This window comes from Thalia democratica, chromosome 9 (genome assembly GCF_965202585.1).
Source record: "Thalia democratica chromosome 9, ktThaDemo2.hap1.1, whole genome shotgun sequence".
Lineage (NCBI taxonomy): Eukaryota > Metazoa > Chordata > Thaliacea > Salpida > Salpidae > Thalia > Thalia democratica.
The window spans coordinates 27,102,904-27,130,893 of record NC_139173.1 but is presented as its reverse complement, the minus strand read 5'-3'; the positions used below and the strand labels follow the sequence as shown (position 1 = coordinate 27,130,893).

Genomic DNA, 27,990 nt, shown 5'->3' with positions numbered 1-27,990 from the left:
TTAAAATATTCATTTTGTAGAAATCGCTCTGTAAATAAACAAACTAACATTAGTAGAAAAGCACTTGTAAGCAAATATTCAGAATGACTGTTCTACATGAGAACATGAGGGTATGTTGAAATTATTCTTAATAAATTAAAAGAACTGAAGTTGTAGTAATTATTTTGTTATGTTTTTTTTTGAATCTTAAAAAGATTCATTTTAATAAGAATAACAAGGTTTATAAAATTGTGGTTGATAAAATGTTTAAAACATGTTATACTTTTTTAATGATTTTGTTTTAAATTTTAAAATATACTTCAAGTAAAACTATATTTATAACTTAAACTAATATTTTTGTATATAATTCATGTTTAATCTTTTTTATAAAGTAAAATTTTTCTAAAAAATGATAATTTTTAATCTTAAGTGTAGAAGAATGTACTAATGTATTTATAATTTTACTTTGAGTATTTTTAAAAGTTTTTTTTTTAAGTTGTCTAAATTAAATTGATTTTAAAGGAGCAAGCTTGGAACTTTGTGCACGACAAGTTGTACGCGGATGCATTTTTCATTGCTGAAATACTGCATAAGGAGGGTAAGTCAACTAGAATGTTCACTTATACTATAACATCTTAGTAGGTTTTTTGAGTACTTGAAATAATTTATAAATGTTTAAATTAATATCCTTTGACCAGCAGTTTCAGTAAAAATAAATTTTTGATGAATCATCCTTTACAGTATTTTAGTTTTGGTTGCAAAACACAGTAAAATAGTCAATTTTATTAGTTTAAAATTTTATATTATATTATAACTCAAAATTAGTTAAAAAAATAACTTCTTTTAACTGCAAAACACAGTGTGAGATGTTTTTACCAAACACTACAAGCGTTTTAAAATAACTTTAATTTAAAACCTTTAACTTCAGATCCTTCAGAGGAAACGCACTTTCTGATACTGTCAGTGTACTTCCATCAAAACAAATTCAAGGCAGTGAAAGACTTATACGAAAAAGAAGATAAGTTTCGTTCTTCAAAAACCAGCTTGTTGTACGCAAGATCCTGCATCAAACTTAACAAGTGAGTTTGGAAAATAAAGCTATATAGTCAAGTTTATATAATGCTTAATTATATTCTAGTATATTAAGAGTTTACAAAAATATCTGGGTTAGAAGTTTAATAAACTAATCAGATTTGTTTTTGATAGTATGAGCAATGTAACTTACGAGAATTGAATATCTTAATGCATAAAAATGTACATAGTTAATTAAAACATTTCAGACTACATTTAATGTCAGTCTACTAACATTAGCATTCATACAACTATTATAAATTTGTTGCTCACCACAGATACTCCGAAGCGGAAAAAACTTTGACGAAAACCGGGTCGAAGAGCAGCAGCATGACGTGCATAATCGCCCACGTCAAGAAGAACTTCAAGGAGCAGTCGTGGCTGGCATTCTCCGAGCTGTCCAAGTGCTACGTGAAGAGCGACCACGTGTCCAAGGCCGAGAAGTGCCTGACCGAGGCGCTCCACTTGAACCCGCTGCTGCTCTCGGCGTACAACACCCTCTGCCAGATATGTGAGTTTTGTTTTAAGTTTTGCTTGTTGTCTTAAAAAATATTTTAAAGTTTTATTTTTATTACTTTATATAAACTCAACATCGGAGTTTAAACTTAGATACTACTTTGTTTAATGTGAGTAAAAATTGTTTTTTTTACTCTAGTCTCTATCAGATATGTGAGTTTTAATTGTAATACTTTAAAAAAAATTCAAAGCTGTGTTTAGTATCATACAGTTTTTTTTAGTAAACTTAATAATTTTTTTTTAAATTGGGTACCTTTACAATTTTATTGCTTTATTTAAAATTTCTGTGTATTTACACAAAAAAAAGTTCCAAGTATGTTAGTCAAAATTATGTAATTATACATCTTAAATAAATTTAAAAGCAGTTTCTGAAAACATTTTTTTGTAAACTCAAGTTAAATTTTCAGTTAAAGCTGTATTTGCTTTGAAAGTGTTTATTTTAAAAATTTTATAAAACACGTATATGAGCTAAAATAGTTTTGTGTTTATAATTAAAAAATATAATTAGGACATTAAATTTTTGTTTTACACTATTGTTTGTTATGTATCAACATAGTTACTATGGTTTTAAAAACCAAAAAAAAAAAAAATCCAACATTTTGGGCACATTTAAAAAAACACTAATTTAAAAATTTGACTGAAATTTTATTTATAAATTGTTGAAAATGTAGTGTCGATTGAAACAAATGTACTCTATTTTGTTACAATTTATAAGAATATAGTTCTGTTTTTTCTTAATGAGAAATAGAGAAAATCGAATCAATAGTAAAAACATGATATATATATATATATATATATTGTTAATTACCTAAATAATTTTCTTTTTTATTTTTTAAATGTTAAAAGGTTTAAAATTTAAACATCCTTAAATTTTTTTTTAATTGGTTTAGTTTGTTTCTGTTTAAAACCTAAGTTCATAAATACTGTAATAAATAGAGTTATAATTAGCATTAAAGCATGCAAACTATTTATTGTAGAAGCTTTTGTTTTAATCAAGTAGTGCTGATAAGTGTTTACATAATTGCAAGGTTTTCACAGTTCTTAAATTGTTTACATTGTTACATATATCCATAAGTAAAGAACAAGTTACGATACGAATTAAGTTTTAAAACCTAAAATGAACTCGTTATATTATTTTGTATTTCAGTTTTCAGTATAAAATTAAAAGAAGCTCTGTTTTAGTTTACTGTTTTCATTAAAGTTTTGAATTTTTTTATTTTTAAGATAAACTTTGTGATAGTCCAATTAAATTTTTATCAGTTTATCAGTTTTGTAAATTTTATAAATTGCTGCTTTGTTAAGTATTGCAATACTGCGTAAATTATTAATTAAATAAACGTTCATATTTTATTTTTTAATAAAAGTATTTCTAGATTATTTTTTATTTAGATAAAGTGTTGTTATAATTATAATATTTGTAATCGTTGTGTTTCTCACAGTAAACCAGTCTATTGTAGTAAACTTACCTAGTAAATACTTTAAAACTTAACAAAATTGTTTTTTTTATTAAAGTGTTTGCTTGAAATGATAATTTGTATAGTTTTTATTTATCGAATTTGCACAGGTTTACATGAACTGAAACATATTTAAAAAATAAAATTTACTCGTACGACATATAGTAAAGGTCATATACATATCGCACATATAGTATATATAGCAAAAATGTATGGATGAGTTATTTGCAGCGTTTTAATATTTTAAGCTATTTAATCGATAGGAATAGTGTGGACTTGTATTTTTAACAAGTAATAAATTATCAAAATTGATTTTTAAGTTATTATTTTTTATATATTAATACTTATTTTGTTACTTATCTCAAATAGAGTAAAAAAAAAACAAGACTTGTTTGCCTATTTGTATTTTGACATTTAAATGTTTGTGAGTTAACCTCAAAAAAAGATAACTTATGGGGTGTAACTTTTTCTAGTATTAGACTATTTATTTAGATAAGTTTATTACTTGAATTTAATTGTAATTTGCAAAACAAAGTATTTGTATTGAAAGCTTGTGACGAAAAATTTAAAATAGACATTAAACGTTTTTGTCTTTAAATTAATTTTAACAAAAGATGGAATATTATAAATTTAAACAACAATTATTAATCATATTTCAGCTCCGCGTAATCACAAACCCAACCCTGAAGACTTTTACAACAACACTTCCTTTTACAATTTAGAAAACGAAAATATCCAAAGTAAGTGTTGAATATTATTTTTTAATATTTTGAATATTTTTTTAAAGATGTGTTTTAACTTTGTTGACAATGTTATGTTACCATGTATTTTATGAACACATTGAATTGATAAATCAAAAAACAAATAAACATATTTTTAGTTTAAGAACTTTCATGTTTAGAGGTCTAAATTTAAATATTCTTTGATTGTCTATAACTAGTGATAACCTAAAAATTAATAATTTTTAAATTCTATAAAAGAACTATAATTATCAGTATTTAAACTTTTACGAATTTTTTAAAGGCCAACTGCCGATGGCACAGGGTTTTTTAGTTTCACTTAAAAATATTTCATCATATTATTCAAATTTACAAAAGAAACATAAATATCAACATTTAAACTTATATATTCATTAAAGCATTCTGCCAACTGATGATATTATCTTAATACATTTTAAGCGCGTCCATTGGCACTAAATCTTCGCTTTTCTATTAATTTCATAAAGTTTTAGTTTGATTCAATAAGATTCACATAAGCAACAATTGAATTCAATCTTTATTTATTTTTATATTTACCATATAAATGTTCCACAGTGAAACCGTCCACGCAGCAGGTGCACAACACGAGCAAGGACCACAAGCTGAAGGTGTTGAGCCAAGTGGAGCTGAACAACGACTCACTGGACGTCACCAACCACAGTTTGGATTACATCAATGTCGGTTTCAAAAATTTAGTTTTGCTTTAAAATATTGTTTTAATATATAGATTATAATTGTAACCACAGTTTGGATTATATTAATGTTAGCCTCGCAAAAATCTTGTTTTAGATTTTTTTAAAATTGTTATTGCGATTTATGTAAAGTTTTTGTTTAATATATTTAAGCACTTTATTTTGCTTACTTAAACTAACTTGGATTTCATTAATGCCGGTATCATAAATTTGTTTTGGTCTATAATAAGTTTTCAACATTGTTAAGTGTATATATTTTTTATTTTAATCACTAATAAAGTTATTTTGCACACAACAATCTATAGTACTTTAGTTTGTGTCTGTAGTTGTACCATACTTAAATCACGTATTTAATATATTATAGTTGTTTGTATTTTAATTTTAAACTTAATACAAATATATTTTACTTTAATTTTTTGTTTTAAATTGTTATTTCTATGTATTTTATCTTTGTTTGATGGTTTTAAGCACTTTTTTCGCTTACTTTTTTAGTATTTGTAACTGATTTGTAATACAGCTGAGTTAGGTACCCAATCTATAATGTTTGTTTTTTTTTTCTTTTTTGATTTATACTCTGCAAAAGTGCAGTTTTATTTTTGATTTAAAAAAATTTAGTTTAGCACAACAACAAAGCCCTCTTAACATTTTAGCTACAGTTTAAACCGTTTTATACAACTATAACTTTATGTTGAACTTTTTTAATTTTTTACTTGTGTGTTCAATTAAAAGTAAAAATTGATAATTTCAATAAAAAAAAATTGAAAAAAATCTTGAGCTTCAATAATTTTTTTTTTATAATTGTGATTTATGTTCAAATTTTATTAGGGTTTATATAATTAAAATTAAATAAAAATAATAATTTTAGTCTTCAAGAACGCGAGAAAGCTACGGTCATCACACACCTTCACTTTCTTTCTCAAAACTCGGTTTGTTTTTTGTATTTATCAATTATTTGTTATTTATTAATTTGAAAATAAAACTAATGCTCGTTTATACATGACTTAAGTTGATGCCCATAGAATGTTTTTTAATTTAAAGTCTTCAAATGTCTTCTAATTCAAAAACATGCTTCAAGTAGGTGTTTTGAAAATTAAGGCTGCTGTTTATTTTTAGCTTTTGTACAGATAAGGCCGTATAAATTGTAAGGTTAATCTGATTTAGTGAATTTTAAATCTTACTGTTGAAAAAGGGAGGAAAAAGTTCTTTATGTGGTGATATCTAAAATTAAATTATTTAGTATTAGTTTTATGATTTTTTTTTGATCCTTAATACATGCATTGTATTAGCAGGAAATGAAAACCTAGGTTTTTATCAATTAAAATAAATTTCACAAAAAAAAAACTTACTGTCAACGTAAGGTCGTAAATTTGTGCCACAGTAGATGCAGTACTTTATTGATTTACGGTTAAATACTGATAAAAGGTTAAAAAAAAAACAGTTTATAAAAGTTTGTGGAGACTCAGGGCTTCAAAGAGTATCTACCGAGCATGATTAAATTAGACATTATTGAATAAATTACATTACAAAGAAAAAAAAAAGAATTATAAGTGAAATATATAAAATAAAGTAGGTTCAATGATTAAGTACTCTGGTTTACCATTTGATGGCTTATTATAGATTTTTAACTATAATTTTTTTAACTAATAAGGTGCTTCATAGAAAATAAAATAAATTATTTTTTATAACAAATTTAAGATATTTTGTTGTCGAACAACTTATAATTTTTTAAGTTAATGTGCTTGTTTTTGTTAAAAGCTAATCAGCGTTTTATTTTGCAGATACGAGCAGTTTGATGTCGGAAAGCAAATTTAAAATATTCAAGGTAAGTTCAACAACTCGCCATATATAAATCAATTATTTATGCGTCTCGTGCCTTTAGTGACAGTAATTTCTGGAATATCCACGCGGTTGATTTGTTAAACACTTTTTGAAAACAAAGTGATATAACACGTACAATGAGAAGTCCTAATTGCTATAAAATATAAACTTTTTTACTTATCTGTAAACTTCATTTTTTGTGTAGTCAACTTGATAATAATGTTGCTGCAAATTATTTAATTAGAATAAAATTAAATGTTTTATTCACTGCCAGGTTTTGGTGCAAAAAAGTTACGACATTGTCAAGTGTAAACAGGTAGTAAGCTGGTAGTGAATAAAACATTTATTTTGCACTATTATTATTATTAAAATAAGCTCGTTACATTACAGTAAATTGAGTACTTTATTTTATTCAAGACAAATGACTGTAGTATAATGATTGGAAATAAATATATTTTGACCATTGTAGAAACTATCAAGTTAATCATATTAATGTTTGAATGACTTTATCAATCTTTTAAGCAAACCTATCAAAGTTTTAAGTTGAAAATAAATATATTAAGTGAAACTTATAACTTCATTATAACTATGAATCAACAGTCAAAAATCAATATCAATATTTATAGTTTGTCCACTGCTAAAAATTAAGTTATTATTAAAAATAACCGTTTTCATTTACACGCAAATTATATATGACAGAATTGATAAATTATTCAGTAGAATGACAAATTGCTTGTTTTGCACGTGATTTACATTCAAGCCGGTAGAAAATTTTCTTTTGCTAATTGTTCATTATTAATTAATTAACTTATTAATGTTTACTAAAGCGTTTTTATAAATAACAAACAAAATAATCAATAGCTGACTTAGTTTTTTTGGTACTATAGTTTTTTTTACATTTATGTCATAATTTTTTGTGAAGCTAAACGAGAAGAAAAAGTTTTGAAATTTTAAGGAAAATTTCACTCTCTAAATTATATTAGTTAATTAGAGCATGACCAAGTTAAACAGTTCAAAATTCAAAGTGTGCTTTTGCTAACGGACGCATGCGTTGGAACAGGGTTTCCAAGTAATAATTTAAAAAAACTTTGATCAGTTTAAACAACTTACCACTGTCAAGTAAAAGTTGATACGATTATCAGTTTAAAATTTTTGAAGCGTTGTGCCGACGGACACTCTTTTCTTTTAAAACATGTCAAAATGAACGCGTCCTACGGCACTGGGTTAAAAAACAAAGGAAACATTTAACGACTCCGAGTAAACACAAAACAAACATTATTATCAACGTTTAAAGTTTAATAAACATTCAACAACCTTCTCAAAAGCCACCGTCTTTTAATTGTAACTAACTTGTAAAGAGCAACACTAGATATCTGTAATTTTATTTCTGCAATCATTGCATCGCGTGAAACTATTTTTAAGTGATTTTTCAAAAGTGATTTCTAATTGATTCAAAAGTGCATTTTCATAAATTTTAATACAACAAACAGAAGCCACCGTCCTCTCAGTGGGAGACGACGGTTGAGGAGGATTCCTCGTTCGCGTTCGAATCCACCCGATCCCACGTGAAGAAGAGGACGAAGACGCAGAGCAAGATCAGCAGCAGCTTGCTATCCTCATCAGAAGCTCCCTTCATTGCCAAGTTTGTTTTTTAAAATATATAAATTATCTTAGATTGATTCTTTTGGTGTTTGGTATTTAGGATACAATTTATAAAAAGTTGTCTAAGAATGGAAACCTTAATAATGTAGCTTTGTAAGATGCTTATTTTAAGATACAATAATTTTTCATCAAAAATGTTGTCACCATCAGAGTCTTCCTTCATCGCCAAGTTTGTACAGTTGATATAATATAGATTTTCTTGTTGTTTAAGGTAAAGTTTTATGTAAAATATTCTGGAAAATGTTTCATGCCAGTTTGGGTTTTAAAAAGTCATTATTATTGTCGTTTTTTTTTGTTTTATGTTTTAGTTTATTTGCTGTCCTCCTCCGAAGCTTCCTTCATTGCTAAGTTGTTTTCTTTAATATAAGGTTTTTTTTACTAAATAACTTAACTTTATTTCTGTTTCATTTATTTTTTATTATTAGTAAAATAAAAATGCTTATGTCGATTAGACATGTTTACGAATATTATAAATAATAATAAATTAGCTTTGTGTCCTCATCCAAAGCTCTCTTCGCCAAGTTTGTTTTTTATACTTATTTTTCAATATGAGATAAATTTGTTTCTGCTTTTGTTCTTTGGAGTTTTGTATCAAATGATTCCGGAAAATGTTTTATTACTCTTCTGGTTTTTTGTTAGTCATTATGTAGTAGTGTTATTGTTTTTTTATTTAAGCTCCTTTCATCCCCAAGTTTGTTTTGTAAATTTTTATTATATACTGTTTTTTTTTTTAGTCTTGGCATTTTAGGTTTAGTTTGGAATTGTTTCGAACTATATCTCATTGATTAGCTGGTTAAAAAAACAATTGTTAAAATCATTGATTTTAGTTTTTTATTTAATTAGCTTAATTGCACTCACGTTGTTTAGTTTAGGTGTAACACTTAAATAAATAGTCACGTTTGTTAGTAAAATTTGTTTCACAATTTTTTTTTTTGGATATTGCAAGGTGAGTTAATAACTGTTGCGTTTGTAAAAAAAAAAACAAAAAAAATCCATCACTAACTTATATTTTTTTTACTTTAGTTTTCAAAAAAAAAAAAAAAAAACTTAAAAGGTCAAAAGTTGTGTTTGGGTTAACAATTGCTTTGTCGATACATTTAACTGAATGGCTTTCCTTATTTTTGATGAATAGCTAGAAAATAATGATACATTTTTTCGTTTAGTAAAACTAATTAGCAATTTTTTTTCCATAACTTGAGTAAAAACTACAGGGAAAGTATATATAAATAAGTGTTTAAAGTTTTCACTTCTTTTATAGTAATCTATAAGCTCGAAGTCATAACTAAACAATATTATTATGTTTATAATCAGAAGTACTTAAAATTAAGTACTAAACAAAATGACCTAAACATTGAAATTAACCAGTGTAAGGCATAAAAAAACAAAAAAAAAAACAAACACCGTTAAAAAAAGTTGTAAAACTTTTATAATTTAAAAGCAGTGAACTCTTAAGACACTTTAAGTAGAGTTTAAGAACGTGGGTAAATGTTATTGTTTGAAAGAAAAATATGAAAAGTTATTGTTAGGGAAAAGTTCAGCGTTTATAGTTTATCAAGCATTTGTATTTTCATAATAACAAATAAAAATTATTTATTTTACTTGATTGTAACAGAAAAAGTTCTGGTGTATTAAGGTAGCCATAAACTAATAGCATGAACCAGAAATTTTGAAGACCTTATTGAAAAGCTGCTAATTAAAGTATTTAAAGGTCCTTATTCAAGTGCTAAAATGAATTAAATTTGATATTTTATGAGTTTTGTTTAAAAAAAATTTAAATAAGTTTTTAGACATTATGCTATCATTTTTTTAATTTCTGAAAACAATTTAGTAATAAAAAATTAAAACACAGTAAACAGTGAAAACAAAAGTGTTATTAAAACATATAATGTATTTAAGTATTTTGTGATTGATTTATTAAAGAGTTTTTGGCTACCAAGTCATGTTTTAAGTTTTACTTTTATAAACACTAAAAAAGTAAAAGTAATGACTGCTCCTTTTTCTACACCATACCAAAAAACCACCATGTCATTATAATATTGTTAAGTTTTGAATAGTTTCTCATAATCAATATTTTTCCTAAATTTTTCAAAACTTACAAACTCTTCAGTTCTAATTTTTTTTTGTAATATAAACCTTTGATAAAAAAAAACTAGTGCTATAATATTTTAATATTTTTATATATTTTAGAATCTAGTTTTAATTTTTTCGATTTAAAACCGTTTATGTCAATACTCTAGACTTATACCGGTATAACGTATTATTGTTTATAAAATGATTGTACTAAATAAATGAAGTTAAGTTTCGAAAAAACTTGAAGTGATTCTTGAAAGTTTTTTAGCCCTGGCTAAAAAATCTTTGACATTATTAATTCTTCTGTTTAGGTACGAAAAACTTTATTCACTTTTTTTTTTAAATCATAGTTTTTCAATAAAAAGTATAATAGATATATTAATAATAATATAATAGTTACTAAAAAACTAATCAATTTAATTTTCAACTTACCTCAGTTTACATCATGTAATTGCCTTAGACTACTTTAAAACATAAAAAAAAGCTTTAGTGAATTGACTTAAGTACGAAACTTAATTTTTCAAATTGTGTAAGTTGATAATTAGATAAAGTATAAACGTGTGCTTAATTGTTAAACACTTTGATTTATGAATGAGTGTGAAAGAAATTGGTGAAGTTAACTAATTTCAATAACATAGTTTTTTTTTTCTACCAGAAGAACACTTCAAATTAAAAACCTTGCAGAACCTACATATTTAATATTTAAATGTGATTTAAAGTATATTTGTTTTTCACTTTCATATTTGACGTTTAAGTCTTATTAAATGTAATAATATTACATACTAACTTTTTAGATTTGCTACATAAATTTTAATTTTATGAAAATATTAAGTTTAAATTTTTACAGAATTCTAACGTAATTTTAATTTTATTAGGAATACCAATAGTATAAAATATTTTTTTAATAAGTTAAGTTATATTGCTGAGCTTAGCTGTTGTTGTGCTAGAATTTTATGTACTATATTTGAATACATTTTAAATAATTTCACTAATAATTAGTCTTTTGCTAATATGGATAAAAGTTGTTGATATCAAAATTATGCTAGCTTTTTGTTTTTTACTGATTCAATTTATCCTTTTATGTACTATGAAGACATTATAAAGTATTATTATAAAGTTTAAAAATTTTTCTGTAATATTTAATTTCAACACTTTCATTTTTGTATAAAAAGTAATAATTTAAAAACTTTAAAAATTATATTTTTTTATAGTTGTATTTTGTTTAAATTAGAAAATTTAATGTTTTACATAGTGAAAACAGTTAGTATATTTTTATCATATTTACTATCATATTTACCAAAAGTTTCAGAATTATCTAATAGCAAATAAGCTTTTCAATTTTTGATAGTAAAATTTTCAAAACATGAACAATTCTCATAGTAGGGGAATATTTTAAAACATGATGACAATACTTCAGCATGACAAACAATAACAAACTGTTCTTTATAAGCTCAATGGCGCTATATAGCGGAAATAATAAATAAACAGTTGCGATTTTGAAATAAGTTTGAATTTGCATAAGGAACAACCTCAAGGACAAAGTAGAAATCTTTACAACTGAGAATAAAAAAGAGAATTTGTTAACTTTTATTTGTATTTGAGTCATTAAAAAATTAATAACCTACAAATTAATTGTAGAATAGTACAAATTTAAAAATCGAAATCTGTTTTTGTATGAATAATTGATTGTGCAAGCAAATTTAGTATCTATTTAAAGTTGAAAACCAAGTTGCAGTGTTTTATAAACTTAAAGTTATATATTTTAATTTTCTTTTACAACAATTAGTTTATAGAAGGCATAAATTTACTATGATTAACTTAGTTTACTATTCTGCTGAAATGTTTTAACAAGTTGATTTTTAGTATCTCTTGGAATGTGATAAGAAATATTAAAAGTTGTTTTAGTTTGTGCAATTACAAATAAAAGTAAACAGTGCAGCAAATTTTACAAAAAATTTCCAATAGTCAAACATATAGTAGTAACGATAGCTTTATAGATAAAAATAAAAAGTTAAACAAAACTGTTGCAAGCATAAAGCAGGGTGCCTAAAAAATCTTGAAACCTGGAAAAACCTGGAATTTGACAATTAAGGCTAAAGAAAACTAGAAAAACCTGTAATTTGAGAAATTTTAAAAATAACCTGAAATTTTGAACAAAAATCATTGAAAAACCTGGAATTTTAAACAATTTTTACATGTTAAGTAGTAAAATTTTTATTTGACAGAAAAAATTTGTTATATAGATTTTTTTTTCATTATCAAAGTTTTTATTAAAAACACATTTAGACTGCTTTATAGTATCTTTTCAATGTTGTTATATAATTTGATACAGTATTTTACCTTAAACTTTATTTTAAAATAAAAAAGACCAAAAAAATTGTACTTTTAAAAACATATAATAAATTCAGAAATGTTGGAAAATTTTTTTCAAATACATTTGGCCACCTTGATAAGAATTAAAATCCATGTGTTGTAGAAACTTTACTAATTATAATTAAAATACATATGTTAGTTATTATAACTTTTTTGCATGCATAAATATTTTATAATTATTTTATCCAGCATCAGCGGTGTGTCTCCGTTGCCACAAACGCCTGCCTCCTCCACTATCCACCAAATATCCGGGATCGGCCACTTGAAGACGCCAGAGGTCCACGTCACCCCGGAAGTAAACGCCCCATCGCAAATAAACCCGCCCAAAATGCTCTACAAGAAAGTTCGTTGATTTTTTCATGTTGTATTACTTTTATGATAAAATTAAAATTTAGTTTAAAGTTTATTTAAGTTTGTTGTCTTGTTGTGTAAAAATTAGTTTGTAACAGTTTTTGATATAAGTACAACTAACTTTGTGTAACATTAGATTATTTTTTTAACTATTTTAATTTTGTACTACTACTAAAGTATCTAAACAAGAATTAGCCAAGTTTAAATAAAAAAAGAAGTAAAAGTTTAATACTAGTAAAGGTGAAAATAATAAAAGTTAATTGAGTAGTTAAAAAAGATTTGTTTAGTTATTAAAATTTTCTAAATAACCTCATCTTTAAGAAGCTTCCACGAAGCTATCAAAAAATACAAAGAATATTTTTAACAATCGTTCACAGAACCCTCAAGTGCCGACGAGGCAGTCGAAGCGGGTGATGGAGAGATCGAAGCACTCGGTTCCGGGGAAACCCAACATTTATCAGTCCACGCCCAACGAGAGCATCGACCTCAGGAGGAGCAAGAGAATATCCGCAGCTGCCAGCCACAAAGTTTGTTTTTTAATAAAGTTGTTAATTTTTAGTTAAATTTATAATATAATTGCTGTGGTATTTAATAATAAAAGTTTGTGGGTTTTTTAATATGATAAAATAGATAAGAAGCTACAAAGTTTGTTTTTTAAACTTAAGTTTGATTAATTTAAAATATTTATATTTAAATATTAGAACTATTTAAACTAAAACGTTTCGAAACTTGTCTGTGAATATAACAGCTCATTATTAATTTTGCAATTTCGAATTATTATTTTTTTATTAAGTATTTAATTTAGTTGCAGTAATTATAACTTTTCAAGTTTTTTTTTCATTTCTCATGATGATAAAAAGCCACAAAATTTAATTATTGTACTCAAATTTAAGAAATACTCAACTATCAAAATTTAATGTTAATATTATGATCATATTAGTGTTAAAAAGTCTATAAATTGGTCTGTTGAGTGTAACAGCTTGTTACTAAAAATAATTTGTGGCATAAATGTGTTGAATTATTGTTTTAGCTTACAGAATATTTTTAGACGGTTACAAACTTGAATAGGTTGTCTCTGAATTTATATGATAAATTAAAAAATATCTTATAGTAAAGACTTTATTACAAATTTACAGTGAACTTTGATTCTAAAATTCAAAAACTATTTAAAACGGCATTTTTAAGAAACTTCTATTTATGTATTTGGCAAACCAGTTATAAACAAATAGTATCATTAAAAAATCCTTTTTTTAAATAGAAACTCGATATAAACTTTTAGAAGTTATATTGATTCATGTTGTGAACTAAGCTCATTTGGTAGCTTATTTTACAAAGACATTATTTTATAGGAAAACTCCAAAAATAGTCGAAGCAAAAATCCAATAGCACTGAGAGGTAGTCGGAATTTACGTACAAAAACAGGTTAGTTATTGTTTTATGTTTTTTAGTATTAATACTAGTTAATTTCTGATTCTAGCTAGATAGTTAGAAATTTTACTGTAGTTGTTTAAATGATGTAATGTTAAAATTAAATTCAGTTTTAAACAACACAAATTGAATAGAACTTAATTTCAAAAATTTACTATGAAAGTTTTGTCTTGACTGTTTTTGTTAATCATCTGTAGAGGAAATAAAATTAAAAAATTAACATTTTAATAGTTACAATAAAAATTTCCTTGTTTACAAGTACTTAATATTTGTTATTTAATAATTTTTCTTACATTTTTTCGTTTATAATTGGATGCAGTTTTTATGTTTGAAAATTAATTTAATTTTAATTTCAAAGTTAACAAAATAGTATAAACTCGTTTATTTATTTTTGTCTATACCACATTGTGGTTTCTTAAGTATATATATAAAATTTTAAACCTTCGTAGTATTAATAAAACTTATTTTTAATTAAATAAAATGCTTTAAATTTTTTCAGGGTTGCCACTTACTCAGACTACTTTTAAAAACTCACATTTAAAAAATTCAGAATAACTCTAGGTAGTTAATTTTTTTGAATTTAAGTCTGACGCTTACTTTTATGTTGTTACTTACAATTGAAATAAAAACAATTGAATCATTCTAAAATTTTTAGTTTTCTAAATAAATAAATTTTTCAACTTCAACAAGTTTAGTATCTGTAGACATTTTTACTGAGTCGAATACTCTCATGTTTTCTTTTAAAAGCTCAACAACAGTAATTTGTCAGAATAGTATTTCTTTATGAATTCAGGCTGATTCAGGCTATACTTTGTTTACGTAGTGGCAACCCTTACTTTAAAGCTAAATACGCTCAATGTGGAAAACTGCAGCTGAAGCCTGCTTATTGTTATTTCTTACAACGTCAGCAAACATTGTTGACTTGTTAAGATGGATACATTTTATGGTAACTTATTAGGATTTAAAAAAATATATATTCTTGATTAGGTTGCCTAATAGGTCTTATTTTTTTGTAAATAAATATTTTTGGGTGTCGTTTTTTTTTTCTTTCAACCTTAACTGATTCTGACTGCCACACGCGAATATTTTCTCCAGGAGTGCAATTTAGTAAGGTGCTGTTTACCATCAGAAGCAAAAAGCGAAAACTAGGTTGGTACGCCCCGTGGAAACGGCCTTGAAATATTTATTTTGTTTAATAATTAATGTAGGGAGCCCATGTTTGGTGGAGTTTTCTGATTTTTAGTTCAAGTTGATTAGAAGCATGACTATATTGCTTGTAAAAAAGTTAATTTTAAGCAAAATTAATTTTTCTTCTTTATTTAAATTTTTAACGCTTTAACAGATTAATTTTTTTCCAAAAGTTTCTTTAATAAAAAACTAACGGTCAAGCTGTGAAATTACCATCAAATTAAAAAAAATCATAAAATTTTTAATTTTGTTAATTTTTTTTATTCCAAGGAATTAAATATTTTTTTCTATATTTAGATTGCTAAATTAAAAAGAATACTGTTTTTTCAGTCGATACTGACCTCGACTCGAAATCAAGCACTGAATCCGGAACCTCTTGCAAAAAACCTTGTTTAGGTGAGTTTATTCCAAACATAGTATAATTGATTAATGATAAAAAATTATTCTTTTTTAAACAATTTACTTTTTTCTTTGTAATTCTGTACTTGATGTTTTTCACTAAAAATAAAATAGAGTTTTTATAAACCATCGCTTCTTAAATAGTTGGTAAAATTAATTTTGCTTTGCAAGAGTGCGTGTTCAAAATAGATGAAAGAAGTAGTTCTATTTAAAAAAAAAAGTTTATAAACTATCATTTTTCTTAAAATGTGGGTAAAAGTGTTTTTCTACACAAAAGTACTCAACAAAGAATTAATGTATTAGTTTGCACAAAAAATTTCTTCTGTGATCAAATGTGCTCAGTTTCTCTGATATCGAGCGGCTGTTTTCAAACAATTTTTATTTGCATTTTATTCTATTCTCAAACCAAACAGACTCGATGATGCTGATAATGCGGCAGATAGCGCACTTAATTAATAATCAAAGTTGTGTTTTGCTTAAAAAAAATTATTTTCTACGGTGGTCAACTGTGAACAGTTTCTTGGAAGTTATTTTTGATTTTTTTACGTTTTTTTATGTTTATTATTTAATCAAACAGACTCGATGATGCTGATAAATATATTCTTGGTGGTCAACTGTAAACAGTTTCTTGGAAGTTATTTTTTATTTTTTGTACTTAATTATTACATTGTTTACAGACTCGATGATGCTGATAATGCGGCAGATAGCGCACGCCACCCGCGCCATGTCCCGCTTCGAGTGCAAGAAGGTGCTGGACTACCTGCAGGACATACCTGACAAGTACCAGGACCACTATTACGTCATACTGCTCAAAGCCACCGCCTACTTCGAAATCAACAGCTTCGCCAAGGTGAGAATGAATAAAATGCAAGCAAGCTTGGTATTTGATAGGTTTTTAATAAGTAAGAGCTTTGCCAAGGCAAACAATTTACTTTTACGGGCTTTAAAGTCTGGTTTTTTTCGTTTGCTTTAAGGTTCAGTTTAAGAAAATGTTTACATGTATTAAACTAACTGGGCTTTTTTTACTCATTGTCTTATAAATTGTTATACCGTTAAGTTCTTGTTATTGGATTTTAAAGAACGGCTTATCTTACACTGCCGTTCTTATAAATTTTAAAAAAACACAATAGTTGTTTATAAAGGTGTTTAAAAATCAAAAACTTGTAGAATATTCACAAAGAAATGATTTTTTTACAATTTAAAAAAACATTGTAGTTTTTATAATTTTTAATTTAAAACTAAATATAAGTTTACAAAAAAATTTACACAAACAGTTATAGATACTGAAGGTCAAAATAGTAAATGCAGGCTTTTTTAATGGTCAAAAAAGGTTTTAACTTTCATGTTTTTTTGGAAAGTATTAGTATTTATAGTAAAGAAAAATCATACAAATTAAGTTACAATATTTCCCATTTTAAGTCTTTTAACTGTATAACATTCAAAAACTTTTCTATAGGTGTTACCAAAAATACAAGTTATTGTTTAAATTGTACTTTTGTTTTAAGGTTTATTTAACCACAAAGAATCTATATTACTATTTATTTAAATTTTTTATCTGTGTTAAAAGTAATGAAATAATATTATTAAGAATTTTAAAATATTAAAACTGTATTTTTGTATACACTTCTGCTTCCCAGTTGGTTTAAATTTAACCACAAAGAATCTATATTACTATTTATTTAAATTTTTTATCTGTGTTAAAAGTAATGAAATAATATTATAGGTTTTATGATATTATTAAGAATTTTAAAATATTAAAACTGTATTTTTGTATACACTTCTGCTTCCCAGTTGGTTTAAATTTGAAGTCATTTCCACAAGCAATGTATTTTAATCTAATTGAAGTTTCAAGTAGTTTAATTTAGTAGTTGGTATTTTAAAAGACTTTTTAATTGAATGAAAAGTTGTTTGGTAAACTTCATGAAAAATAAAGTTTATCTAGATAAGTATAAACTACCAAAAATGCACTTTAAATGAACTTAAGTAGGTAAACCATCAGAGAATCAAATATTTTATGATTTATTTTAATTGAATACCTCGTTTTCAAAAATCGGATAATTTGAAATTATAGGCAATGAAGACATTTTATTAATAAGCTTGTTTCAATCTCTATCACTTGTTTCTGAGTTGTATGTAAAGTATTGTGTATCACAAGAATTGTGTAGGATCTTAAATTGTTTGAAGTTATTTGTTTTGTTTATAAAGTAGTTTTACATATCTTAAACAGTTTAAAAATCTGAAAAAATCAAGTTACATTGAAAAATTTAGATTGTGTCATTTCAAAAATTTTACTCCTAAACTTTCTTTGCTAATATTAAAGATAATCGAAAAAAATTAATTTGATAAAGCAATTAACTAAACTATGTCTAAGTTTTGAAATGTATATTTATATATGAGTATTATCGAAATAGGGTTATTTTTATTTTGTCTATATTACATAAAAATTTTAATTTTAAGGACCAAATAACTAAACGCACATACTTTCATCTTAAATGTCAACATAATATAATATAATATTCAACATAATATTTTACAGTAGTTTGTACAAAATGAGCTTTTGAAAAGTTTATTTTATCTCTTTAAATTATCTCTTAAACGTATTTGATCAGATTGAAATTGTATACCTGAGATATTATTATGTAGTATTTAATTTTTGACTGGTGTTTTGTTTTACCTTTATATGATATTTTTTCTTAAAAAACTTCATGAAATTAAGAACCTTACGTCTTTAGTTAATAAATTTTGAGTAATTAATCAACAATAAAGTTGCTTTATTAAAAAACTATGTTTTTCAAACTAGTTTTTCACTGCAAACTTATGTACTATACAAAAAAAGTTCAATATTTTTTTGATATATTTATTTTTTTTTTCATGAAGTATATTTCAAAATAAGTTAGAGTAAAATAGTTTATTAGTATTGAGTATGTTTTTAAGGTGTATTATTTTAATGCAGTTTTAAATTATTTATAAATACCAAAATAAACAAGCGTTTAAAATAAAACTTTTCATTTAAAAACGTATTTTGTAAACCTTCAAGACAAACTGTTTAATTTCATCAAAATTACACGGTTGTAAAGAATCTGACAGTTTATATTGTTTTCACAAGTGTTGATAAAACTGAGATATTTTGAGGATAAAAATAGCTTTTGAAAAATAACCAGTAATTTTTTATTAGTCATGAAATTTTAAACATTAAACAAGTAATGAACTAAAATACATGTAAAATTTTTACTTGAATAAAGTTAATAGTAAAAAGAAACTATAAAAATTTTTTTTTGTGTTTTATTTTTGTTTTACACAGTAATTTGCCAACAGTGGTTAATTTAATACATCAAAAAACAATTAAATAAAACAAGCAAGTATAATTAGCCTGCCTTTCTAGCTATTTTTATTTTGTAAAGACTGTAGAAAAAATTTAATCAGTTGCACACAATCAGCAATTTATTATTAATAAATTAAATATATACAAAAAAAAACTAACATAAACAAACAAATACAAACATAGTCTAAGAAGCACTTTGAAGAGCTGAAAAAACAAACAGATATAAAAAGTCGAACCTTTTTGATTAGTTTTATGTAAAGGTTGTGTACAACAGATTATGAGTTGTAGAAAATCAGCAATTTTATAATAAAAAAAGTGTTAAACAACTAACAAAAAAACAATTAATTTAAACAAACAAATATAATTAGCCGAGTCTTTCTAGCTATTTTTTTTTGTAAAGACTGTAGACAAAAGTTAATCAATTGTATAAAATCAATAATTTTATAATAAAAAAATATTAAACAGCTTAAAAAAAAAACTATTAATTCAAACAAACAAAACAGTCAAAGAAGCACTTTGTAGAGCTGAGGAGCAAAATATTTTTTTGTTAAATATTTCAAACAAAAACTTAACAAATTAAAAAAATAGATTAAATAACTGTAAATAACAATTACGAATGATTAAATATAAACAGTCGAAGAAGCACTTTGAAGAGCTGAGGAGCAAGCATCCGTACCACTTGGAGGGGATGGCGGTCTACAGTTCCTGCTTGTGGCAGTTGAACGAACAGTACGCGCTGTCCACTCTCGCCACTCAGCTCCACGATACCGACCCGCACTCCGCTGAGGTATTATTTGCTTATAAAATTATTTTCATATCTGGTTTATTTTTTATATATGTCTGTTTAGTTTTTTAATGTTTTAGAATAGTAAAATGTTTGCAATAATTAACTCTGCCGAGGTATTTTGTTAATTGTTGAACTATAATAGTTCTCATATTTTCAATAAGACTGATAAAAAAGTTTTCAGTAGTAATTCAAGTTTTATTTTGCTCATCAGCTTACTTGATTACTACTTTCCTGATCTTCACTTGGTATTGTTAGTTGGTTTAAAATAATTCTCATTTTAAGTTTTTAGTTGTTACTTAAATTTAATTAACAAATATATTTCATTAATTTTTTAATTTAAACATTATTTGATAAGTTTTTAAGGTTAATAAAAATAACTACATTACTGTAGTTTTTTGAATTTTACTTTATGGGCCAGAGACTTTTTATTATAGATAAATATATTTTTAGCTCATTTATTATTTAAATGTGTTTCGAAAAAAATATCAGATGCGATTTCTTATGTTAAACACTCAACAACAACCGCTAGATTTAACATTTATTCAAAAACAGACGTGGTGCGTCATCGGCAACTGCTTTTCATTACAAAGGGAAAACCCCACCGCCATAAAGTTCCTGAAGAGGGCGGTGCAATTGGACCCGCACCACACGTACGCGTACACCCTACTGGGCCACGAGTACCGCGTGGTTGAGGACCACGACCGCGCCATGGCCGCCTTCGAGACCGCCAGCAGGGTGGACACCAACAACTACAAGGCCTGGTGAGGATTGTTTTGTTTTTATTATAAGTTTAGTGGTACTTCAAAGGGCTGCTAACAAACCTGGAAAACCGAGAGTTAGGCAATTCCGGCAAAAAAAAGCCTTGAAAAACCTTAAATTTGAAGAAATACAAATAAATCAAAAGCTGGAAAAAACTGAAATTTTGAACATAAATCACCTAAACAACTACAAAACATGGTGAAGCTTGTTTTTTTTTGAAAGTTAAAATTAGTAATACTTCTAGGGGTGCTAAAAATCCTGGAACAACCTGGAATTTGACATTTTAGGCAGAAATAACCTTGAAGAACATGGAATTTGAGAAATCTTGAAAAAATCTGAGGAAAACAGGAATTTTGAACAAAAATCACTTTAACAACTACAAGGCCTGGTGAGGGTTGTTTGTTTATAAGTTCAAAAAATTTGAAGGGGTGCCAAAAAACCGTTAACTATCGAAATTTTCTAGTTTTGTGCCATATTTACAATATTTGGAAGCTGGAATGGTATTTTGTGCGAAAAGTGTAAGGTGTATTTGTAGTAAAAATTACAACTATTAAGCCTAGTAAGGGTTTTAGTTTCGGTTTACTATGTATTAGTTTAGTAATACTTCAAAGCTGAACTTTTTACTAGTTTAATGTACATGTTAAAAACAAGTATGATATTATTTAATCAAAAACTACTGTAATAATAAGTAAATCTTTAAAATGCTTTTTCATGTCAAAATTACATTTACAAACTCTACTATTTTTAATAAAAGTGGTCTAAAATATGCTTCTGATTTTAAAATAACTTTTTAGATAATTTTTCAAAACTGACTTAATAATATAATTATTATTAATTATGATTCTACACAAAATTAAATTAACAATTATAATTCTAACACCGTAGGTACGGAATGAGCGTGATCCACACGAAATCAGAAGATTTCAGCAAAGCAGAACAGTTTCTGGACAAGGCTCTCGACATACACGGTAGCAGTCCTACTCTCATGTGCCATAAAGGTTTGTTTTTTATTTGTTTTGGTTTTTCAAAATTTAAGATAAGTTGAACCATAGTTTCTAAATTAAAAGTCGGTGTTTCCTTTCAATTGTTCGTACAAAAGGTTAAAATTATGTATGATGAGTTTTTAAAACTTTCAGTTTTGTCTTCTTCTGTATGGCATGAAAATGAAAAAGGCTATACATGTATTTTCCTTATACTCTCTACTTATCTAGTGTTTTTTCAGAAGTGTATAATACTAACGACTTTGTAGTAAAGCTGTATTAAACACTAAGTAATAAAAGTATTCAATCATTCGTTCATAAAACTATTTTTGAAAATATTTTATAACGGTTGATGACAATTTAAAGATAATCTTCTTTTATAAGGAACATGTATTAAATACTTAGTAAATCATCATGCATGGTGTATGTTTTATGGGTCAAGGTGAAAAGGTGTTGGTAATTGTCAGAAATTAGGTTTGTAGTTGTGTTCTAATGTTTTTCGACTAGAGTTTATATGTAAGACTTTTCTTAATATTTCTACAACATACTGTAAATATTCAACTTTACAAAAACAGAATTTATTCTATTAGTAATTCAAATCATATTTGGTTGTCGTTTCCGCACAATAACTCTTGCATACAGTATTATAATGAATTGTTATGTTTAAAAATGCAGAAGTTTGAAACACAAAATGTAATGCCTTGTTTTTGCAAAACCTCTTTTACATGTTAAAATTTTTTGACTGATGTGATAATTTTTAATGGTATGATTAATAATGTGTTATTGTAGCTAATACTGATAATAAAAGGTAGTTTAAACTTTAGTTACTCTCAAGTGAAAACTTCACACAGAAAAGAAAAAGAATTACTCACGAGTTTTGATTTTGATTCATATGCAATATTTGTCAACAAAGCTCTTTGATTAAAATTTGTAAATGAATTTTTTTTCTATAAACTTTTGTAATGCTTTAATAGATTTGACTAAAACTTCATAAGTTTTTTATTATAATTTAAAAAGTAGTATTATGAAATGCTTTTTTCATAACTTTTACAGAATCAAAATTGATTACTAAAAAAACATTTATAAGCAAAAATCAAACTGATTATATGTTTGTTATTTGATACCTTAAGTTATAAAGAATTTTAATAATTAGTTAAATTTCTATAAAATTTAGTTTTTGTTTATTACCATTTTTTATTTTATTACAATTAAAGAATTTTCTTATTTCGAGTAAAGTTTAGCCAAAAGCACAATTGTTCTTTGTTTAATTTGTAATGTATATGTTTTTGTGATGTAAATAAATTTGTTTTTAGAAGTTTCAATAGATTTTAAATCGAATTTTTTGAACAAAAAAGTTTTTCTATTAATGCAAACAAAAAATCTTATTTTACTACAAGTTTATTATACTTAACTTGTAGTTGAGCAAACTTTAAATAATATTTTCCTTGTCAATTTTATTTTAACTTATGTAAAACCTTTACATAACTAGTTGTGTGTTTTTTTTTTTGTAAAATGCTGGTTATAAGTATACAAAGTATACAATTTTTTTATGTATCTTTATGATATTATGATAAAAGTTTTACCAACTTATACAGTTTTTACAGGTAGATTTTAAAACACTTTTCATTCCAGAATAAGTTAATTTTAAATTTAAAAATAGATCTTTTTAATGAACATGTATTTTGAAATTTTTTCTATCACTTTAAACAAGAAGTCTGTTTTTTTTTTTGCATAAAGAATAAGTTTAAGAAATTAATCTTATGATAAAGAGCTCTTGCTCAAATGTTAATTTTATTTATTCAAAGCATATATTTTATAATAATAAATTTCTTTATTATTTTTTTTAACCAAACTTTTAGTGTTTTTTAATAATATGAATAATTTTAAAATTCATTGTTACTTGAAAAAAAAAAAATTTTTTAATTAAATTTTATACTGTGATAAAAATAATAATGCAAAATTTAAGTATTTTGTTTTACCTTTTAAAAACTGTAAAATTTGTTTATAATTTTAATTAGCTATTTTTTAAATAGCAATTAGGCAATATTTTTATTAGCTCTCTTAGATTAAAATTTTTTTGTCCAAAATTGTACAGAATTTTTTTTCATGGCTTTAATTTATTTTCTTTTAAGAACCATACTGTTAACTGTATTTAGGTAGAACCTTAAGTAATTGAGAAATAAATTTCTGACAAGAAACATAAATCGTTCATATATATACATATAACTGTTATACGGTTGTATGTTGTAAAAATTTACCTTTATATATATTTTTTCAAATTCCAACTTGTTTCCTGATTGCGAAATAGAAAGTGTTACATTTCAAACACATATGCGGTTTTATTTTGTTTTAAATGTTTTAAATTCGTTTTTATTTTCTCTGGGGCACTTTTACTAAAGTCGTGCACAGAAAACTTTTGTTTTTCTTATAATGCTTTGTGCAAAAAGTTACACATTTTTTCACAACAAAATATAAAACGACAATAATCAAAGATTACTTAAGCAAATAATATTGTTATTTTTAATTATTTTGTGTTTTTATTATTTTTCTCTCTGCTTATTAGTATTATTTAACCGTGAAATTAGTTTTGTTTGTTTAAATAACAGAATAACTTGTTGATTTTATCAGAAGCTGTTTTAAACTTTGTAACTAACGATAATTAAATGTTTTATGGAAAATACGTGCAACTCATACATATAATGTGTAGTTTTTAAACTTTAATTGTCATTTTCTCCAGATCTAACGTGTTTCTATTAACAGTTTCAGTATGTTACTAGCAATTTAGCAATTCACAAACCTCTAATTAAGATAGAAATTTCACCAATTTATTGTTGCGGTCTGCACAACAGTACTTGTAAGCTTTTGGAATTTTTATTCACATTCGGTTGCATAAATGTGCAATTTTATTCTGTATTTAGTTGCATTAAAGAAAAGTGTTTTACTTGAATGACAGTTTTGTTTTAAAGCTGTTATACTTTATATATATTACACTAATAGTAAACTTGTGATAATTTTTTTCCCAAAAAAAATCAGATTAATAAAGTACTTTTAAAATTCCTAAGAGTAGATAATTATTGTTTTAATATAGCTAGAGCAAAGTTTTTATATTTAATAAAACTACATTAAAATGACCTTTTTAGCTAAAGGGCATGTAGATATAATAAATTGCAATTTTTATAAAAAAATGTTGTAAGTTGTTCGGAGAAATTTGCTTTTAAAAGATCTGCCTTTTGAAATAATTAAATTAGAATATTTCCTAGTTTTATACAGGGTTGCCACTTTACCTGGAAACCTGGCAAAACCTGGAATTTTAAACAAAAATCACTAAAAAAACCTAGAATTTTGACATTTTTCACATATTTAGTAGCAAAATTTCGATTTGACTCAAAATATCTATCATATAAATAATAAAAATTTGTTATCATCAAAATGTTTTTTTTATTAAAAAATAAATATAAAGTAGCTTTACAGTACTTAAAAGTATTTTTTCAATTTTTTTTTTTACAGTTTTAACACAGTTTCACCTTTAACTTAACTTTAAAATATAAATATACCCAAAAAAGTATACTTTTAAAAACCTGGAAGAAATTTGGAAAACCTGGAAATTTTTTTTTTGTAAAATGAGTGGCAACCCTGTTTATAGTTACATTCTTTTATAGTTTTATAAGAAAACGTTTCTTGAAATCACATCATTTTAGCTTTTACTAAACTATGAACTTTTTAAACTATGAATAGATTTTTCCAAATTAATTTTATATGCTTTACTTAACTTTCAAAGTTCACAGTCCAATTAATTTAAATTTTAAACTTTTTACTTTTATTTTTGTCTTGTACTCAAATTTATTTAAATTACAATAAACTGTCACACTTTTTTAGTTGATTTGTAGTAGTTTTTTTCAAATACTATTAAACAAACTCTAAAACTATTTTTTTTAACAGTGATAGCCAGAAGTATAATTTTACTGTTTTATTTAACAACAACATACAAATAATCTTAACATAGTTCTACATGTAATGATAATTAAAACTTTTAGATACTTTTTCAAGTATTTTTACAGGTAATAATAATTCATCCATTTTTTTACTTTGGTAGGCAGAAAGTTTTTATCCTTACCGTGACAATTTAGAAGTGATATTTTAATTGTGTCAATAAAGTTCTACAAGTCCAGCTATTGTTATTAGATTTCTCATCAGACCGTTTTAAAATTGTTCTTTCATTTTATTTTTCAACACGTTGTGATTTACAACCTACCCTGAGCCCAGCTTATTTTGTATTAATCTACAACTAAAATATTGTAGCTACCTGTTTCGATTATGATGAATTAAATTAAAAATTGTATAGGTTCATAGTTATGTCTTCATTAACGACCTTCCAACTCACAGCTGTGACATACCAAAACAGAACAAATTGAAATTTAAATTTAATCATGTTTTAAATAAATAATACTAGTTATTAGTTAATAACTTGTGGTCATCGTTTGCAAACGTGAAGCATTTGTCAAGTAATAAACTCAATAACAGTTTGTTTTTAATTTCGTTACAATTTTATCCTAAATTCTTCTCAACAGCGGTGGCATACCAGAACCAGAACAAATTAAAATTTAAATCTAATCCTTTTAAATTAAATAATACTAGTTATTAGTTAATAACTTGTGATCATCGTGCAAACGTGAAACATTTGTCGAGTAACAAACTCTGTAACAGTTTATGTTAATTTCATTACAACTTCATTCAAATTTCTTGTCAACAGCGGTGGCCTATCAGAACCAGAACAAGTTGGAACTCGCGTTGGAATTATTGGACGTGGCGATGCGGGTGGAGCCGAAGAACGCGCTGTGCAAGTTCACCAAGTCCACCATTCTGTACGCGCTGAACAACTTCGAGGGCGCCTTGAACGAGCTCAAGCAACTGATCAACATCGCCCCCACCGAGAGCACCGTCCATTTCTTACTAGGAAAGGTGAGTTGTTGTATAAATGGTTTGTTTTTAAGTTTCAAATAGTTTTTGGAACTAAGTTTAAGTGTTCAACTGATCTGCACTTTTTTTTACTAGGATCTGCATTTTATCATAGGTTTAGTAAATTTTAAATACATGTAATAAGTTAATTTAACAATAGTATTTAACAAAAAAATAGATATTTATAATCAATATGTATATTCTTTTTATAATAACTGTTTAATATTAATTTAAAAAAAGACTTAAAAAGTAGGAAAAACATTGCTTAATACCTGTAGAGGAGATAGTTTAACTAAACATTTTTTTGCCTCTTTCGTTTGCTTTTTAAATTTAAAGCTTTAAATATTTCAACAATATCTATAATTTGTATGCCATTTTTGCTTGTAATCTGAGCTTGATATTCCAACAACCTGTACAAAAAAATATATTCTCTCGCACAGGTTTATTTAAAAATAGGACAGAACGGTCTGGCGACGAACAGTTTCTCGAAAGCGCTCGACCTCGACCCCAGCGGTTCCAACAATTTCCTGAAGAAGGCGATAGAGAACGCGCACCAGACCACTCACGCTTGAAACTGCATATCTGCCATCCGCTGAGTGGCGCCACCGAGCTCTCTCTCTTATTTAGTTCTCTCGTATTTGATTGTTTGAGTTCTCTCGCGTCTCTCGTATTTGAGGGTAGCTTGAAAAACCTGCAAACATTTTGCATATTTGCTGAGTCAATAATTTTTCATAAAACTCTTTAAATTATTTTTTTATCTGTACATTTATCTCTAACCCACCTAACCTTAATATAACATATAAATCAAGTAAAAAAGTGTTCATTGAATTAAAAAACAACTTGAAAAGAATAAAAAAAGCTGACTCATCAAATATGCAAACTTTTGCAGGTTTTTCAAGCCACCCATATTTAAGTGCGAGCCCGAATGCAAATAAAACTTAATATTTTTCAATTTTTTTGTGATTTTTATATAACGAGGCATGATGTTGTTGACGCATCTAAAAATAAATTCGCTTTTAAGTTTTTCGTTTTTACAATTATAATTATAACATAAATAGCTTTTTGTTTCAATTACCTGAAAAGTCATTTGTTTTCGCGTCTTTCAGTCGAAAACCCGAAACTGAATTCTTTATTATTTTTTGTTTGAATTTGCCGTTAACGTGTATCTCTTTATTTTTTTGTGATATCTGAATGTCTCAGCCGTGCAAATTTTTAATTTATATTCAAAACTTTTCATTTTTTGCAAACTGTACGGTTACTACCCTTACTCTGTTTTTATCAGTAAAAATTTTTCTGTTTAATGAATGAAATTATAAATTAAACAACTTCTTTATACATTTTTTGCTGTTTTATTTTGTAATTGTTATTGTCACTCTTCGTAACTATTTATATACACTTTGAACGGTGGTTTATGACAAATAAAACAT

At 25.6% G+C, this 27,990-nt stretch overlaps 1 protein-coding gene across 2 annotated transcripts; it reads left to right on the top strand.

Moving 5' to 3' along the window:
- On the top strand, window positions 1–27,988 carry LOC145843910 (cell division cycle protein 27 homolog). 2 transcript variants are annotated; one of them, XM_082951184.1, is made up of 20 exons: window positions 1–110; window positions 502–577; window positions 908–1,058; window positions 1,329–1,561; window positions 3,680–3,760; window positions 4,334–4,455; window positions 5,336–5,396; window positions 6,249–6,292; window positions 7,779–7,930; window positions 12,583–12,736; window positions 13,122–13,271; window positions 14,094–14,166; window positions 15,268–15,321; window positions 15,691–15,756; window positions 16,437–16,609; window positions 19,716–19,868; window positions 20,421–20,629; window positions 21,513–21,625; window positions 26,358–26,566; window positions 27,004–27,988. In XM_082951184.1, exons 1-20 carry the CDS (start codon window positions 84–86, stop codon window positions 27,133–27,135), a joined length of 2,433 nt encoding a protein of 810 aa, XP_082807310.1. In that variant the 5' UTR covers window positions 1–83; the 3' UTR covers window positions 27,136–27,988. The 2 variants fall into 2 exon arrangements, with proteins under 2 accessions (XP_082807310.1, XP_082807312.1); XM_082951186.1 differs by lacking the exon at window positions 15,268–15,321.
- Window positions 27,989–27,990: the final 2 nt, after the last annotated feature.

What these genes read in the sequence shown, in the direction of transcription:
- LOC145843910 (XM_082951184.1), top strand. Translation starts at nt 84, where the DNA reads ATGACTGTTCTACATGAGAACATGAGG. An exon ending in TCCTGCATCAAACTTAACAA is followed by an intron (nt 1,059 to 1,328) that starts GTGAGTTTGGAA and finishes TGCTCACCACAG; the next exon opens with ATACTCCGAAGCGGAAAAAA. An exon ending in AAATCAACAGCTTCGCCAAG is followed by an intron (nt 16,610 to 19,715) that starts GTGAGAATGAAT and finishes AAATATAAACAG; the next exon opens with TCGAAGAAGCACTTTGAAGA.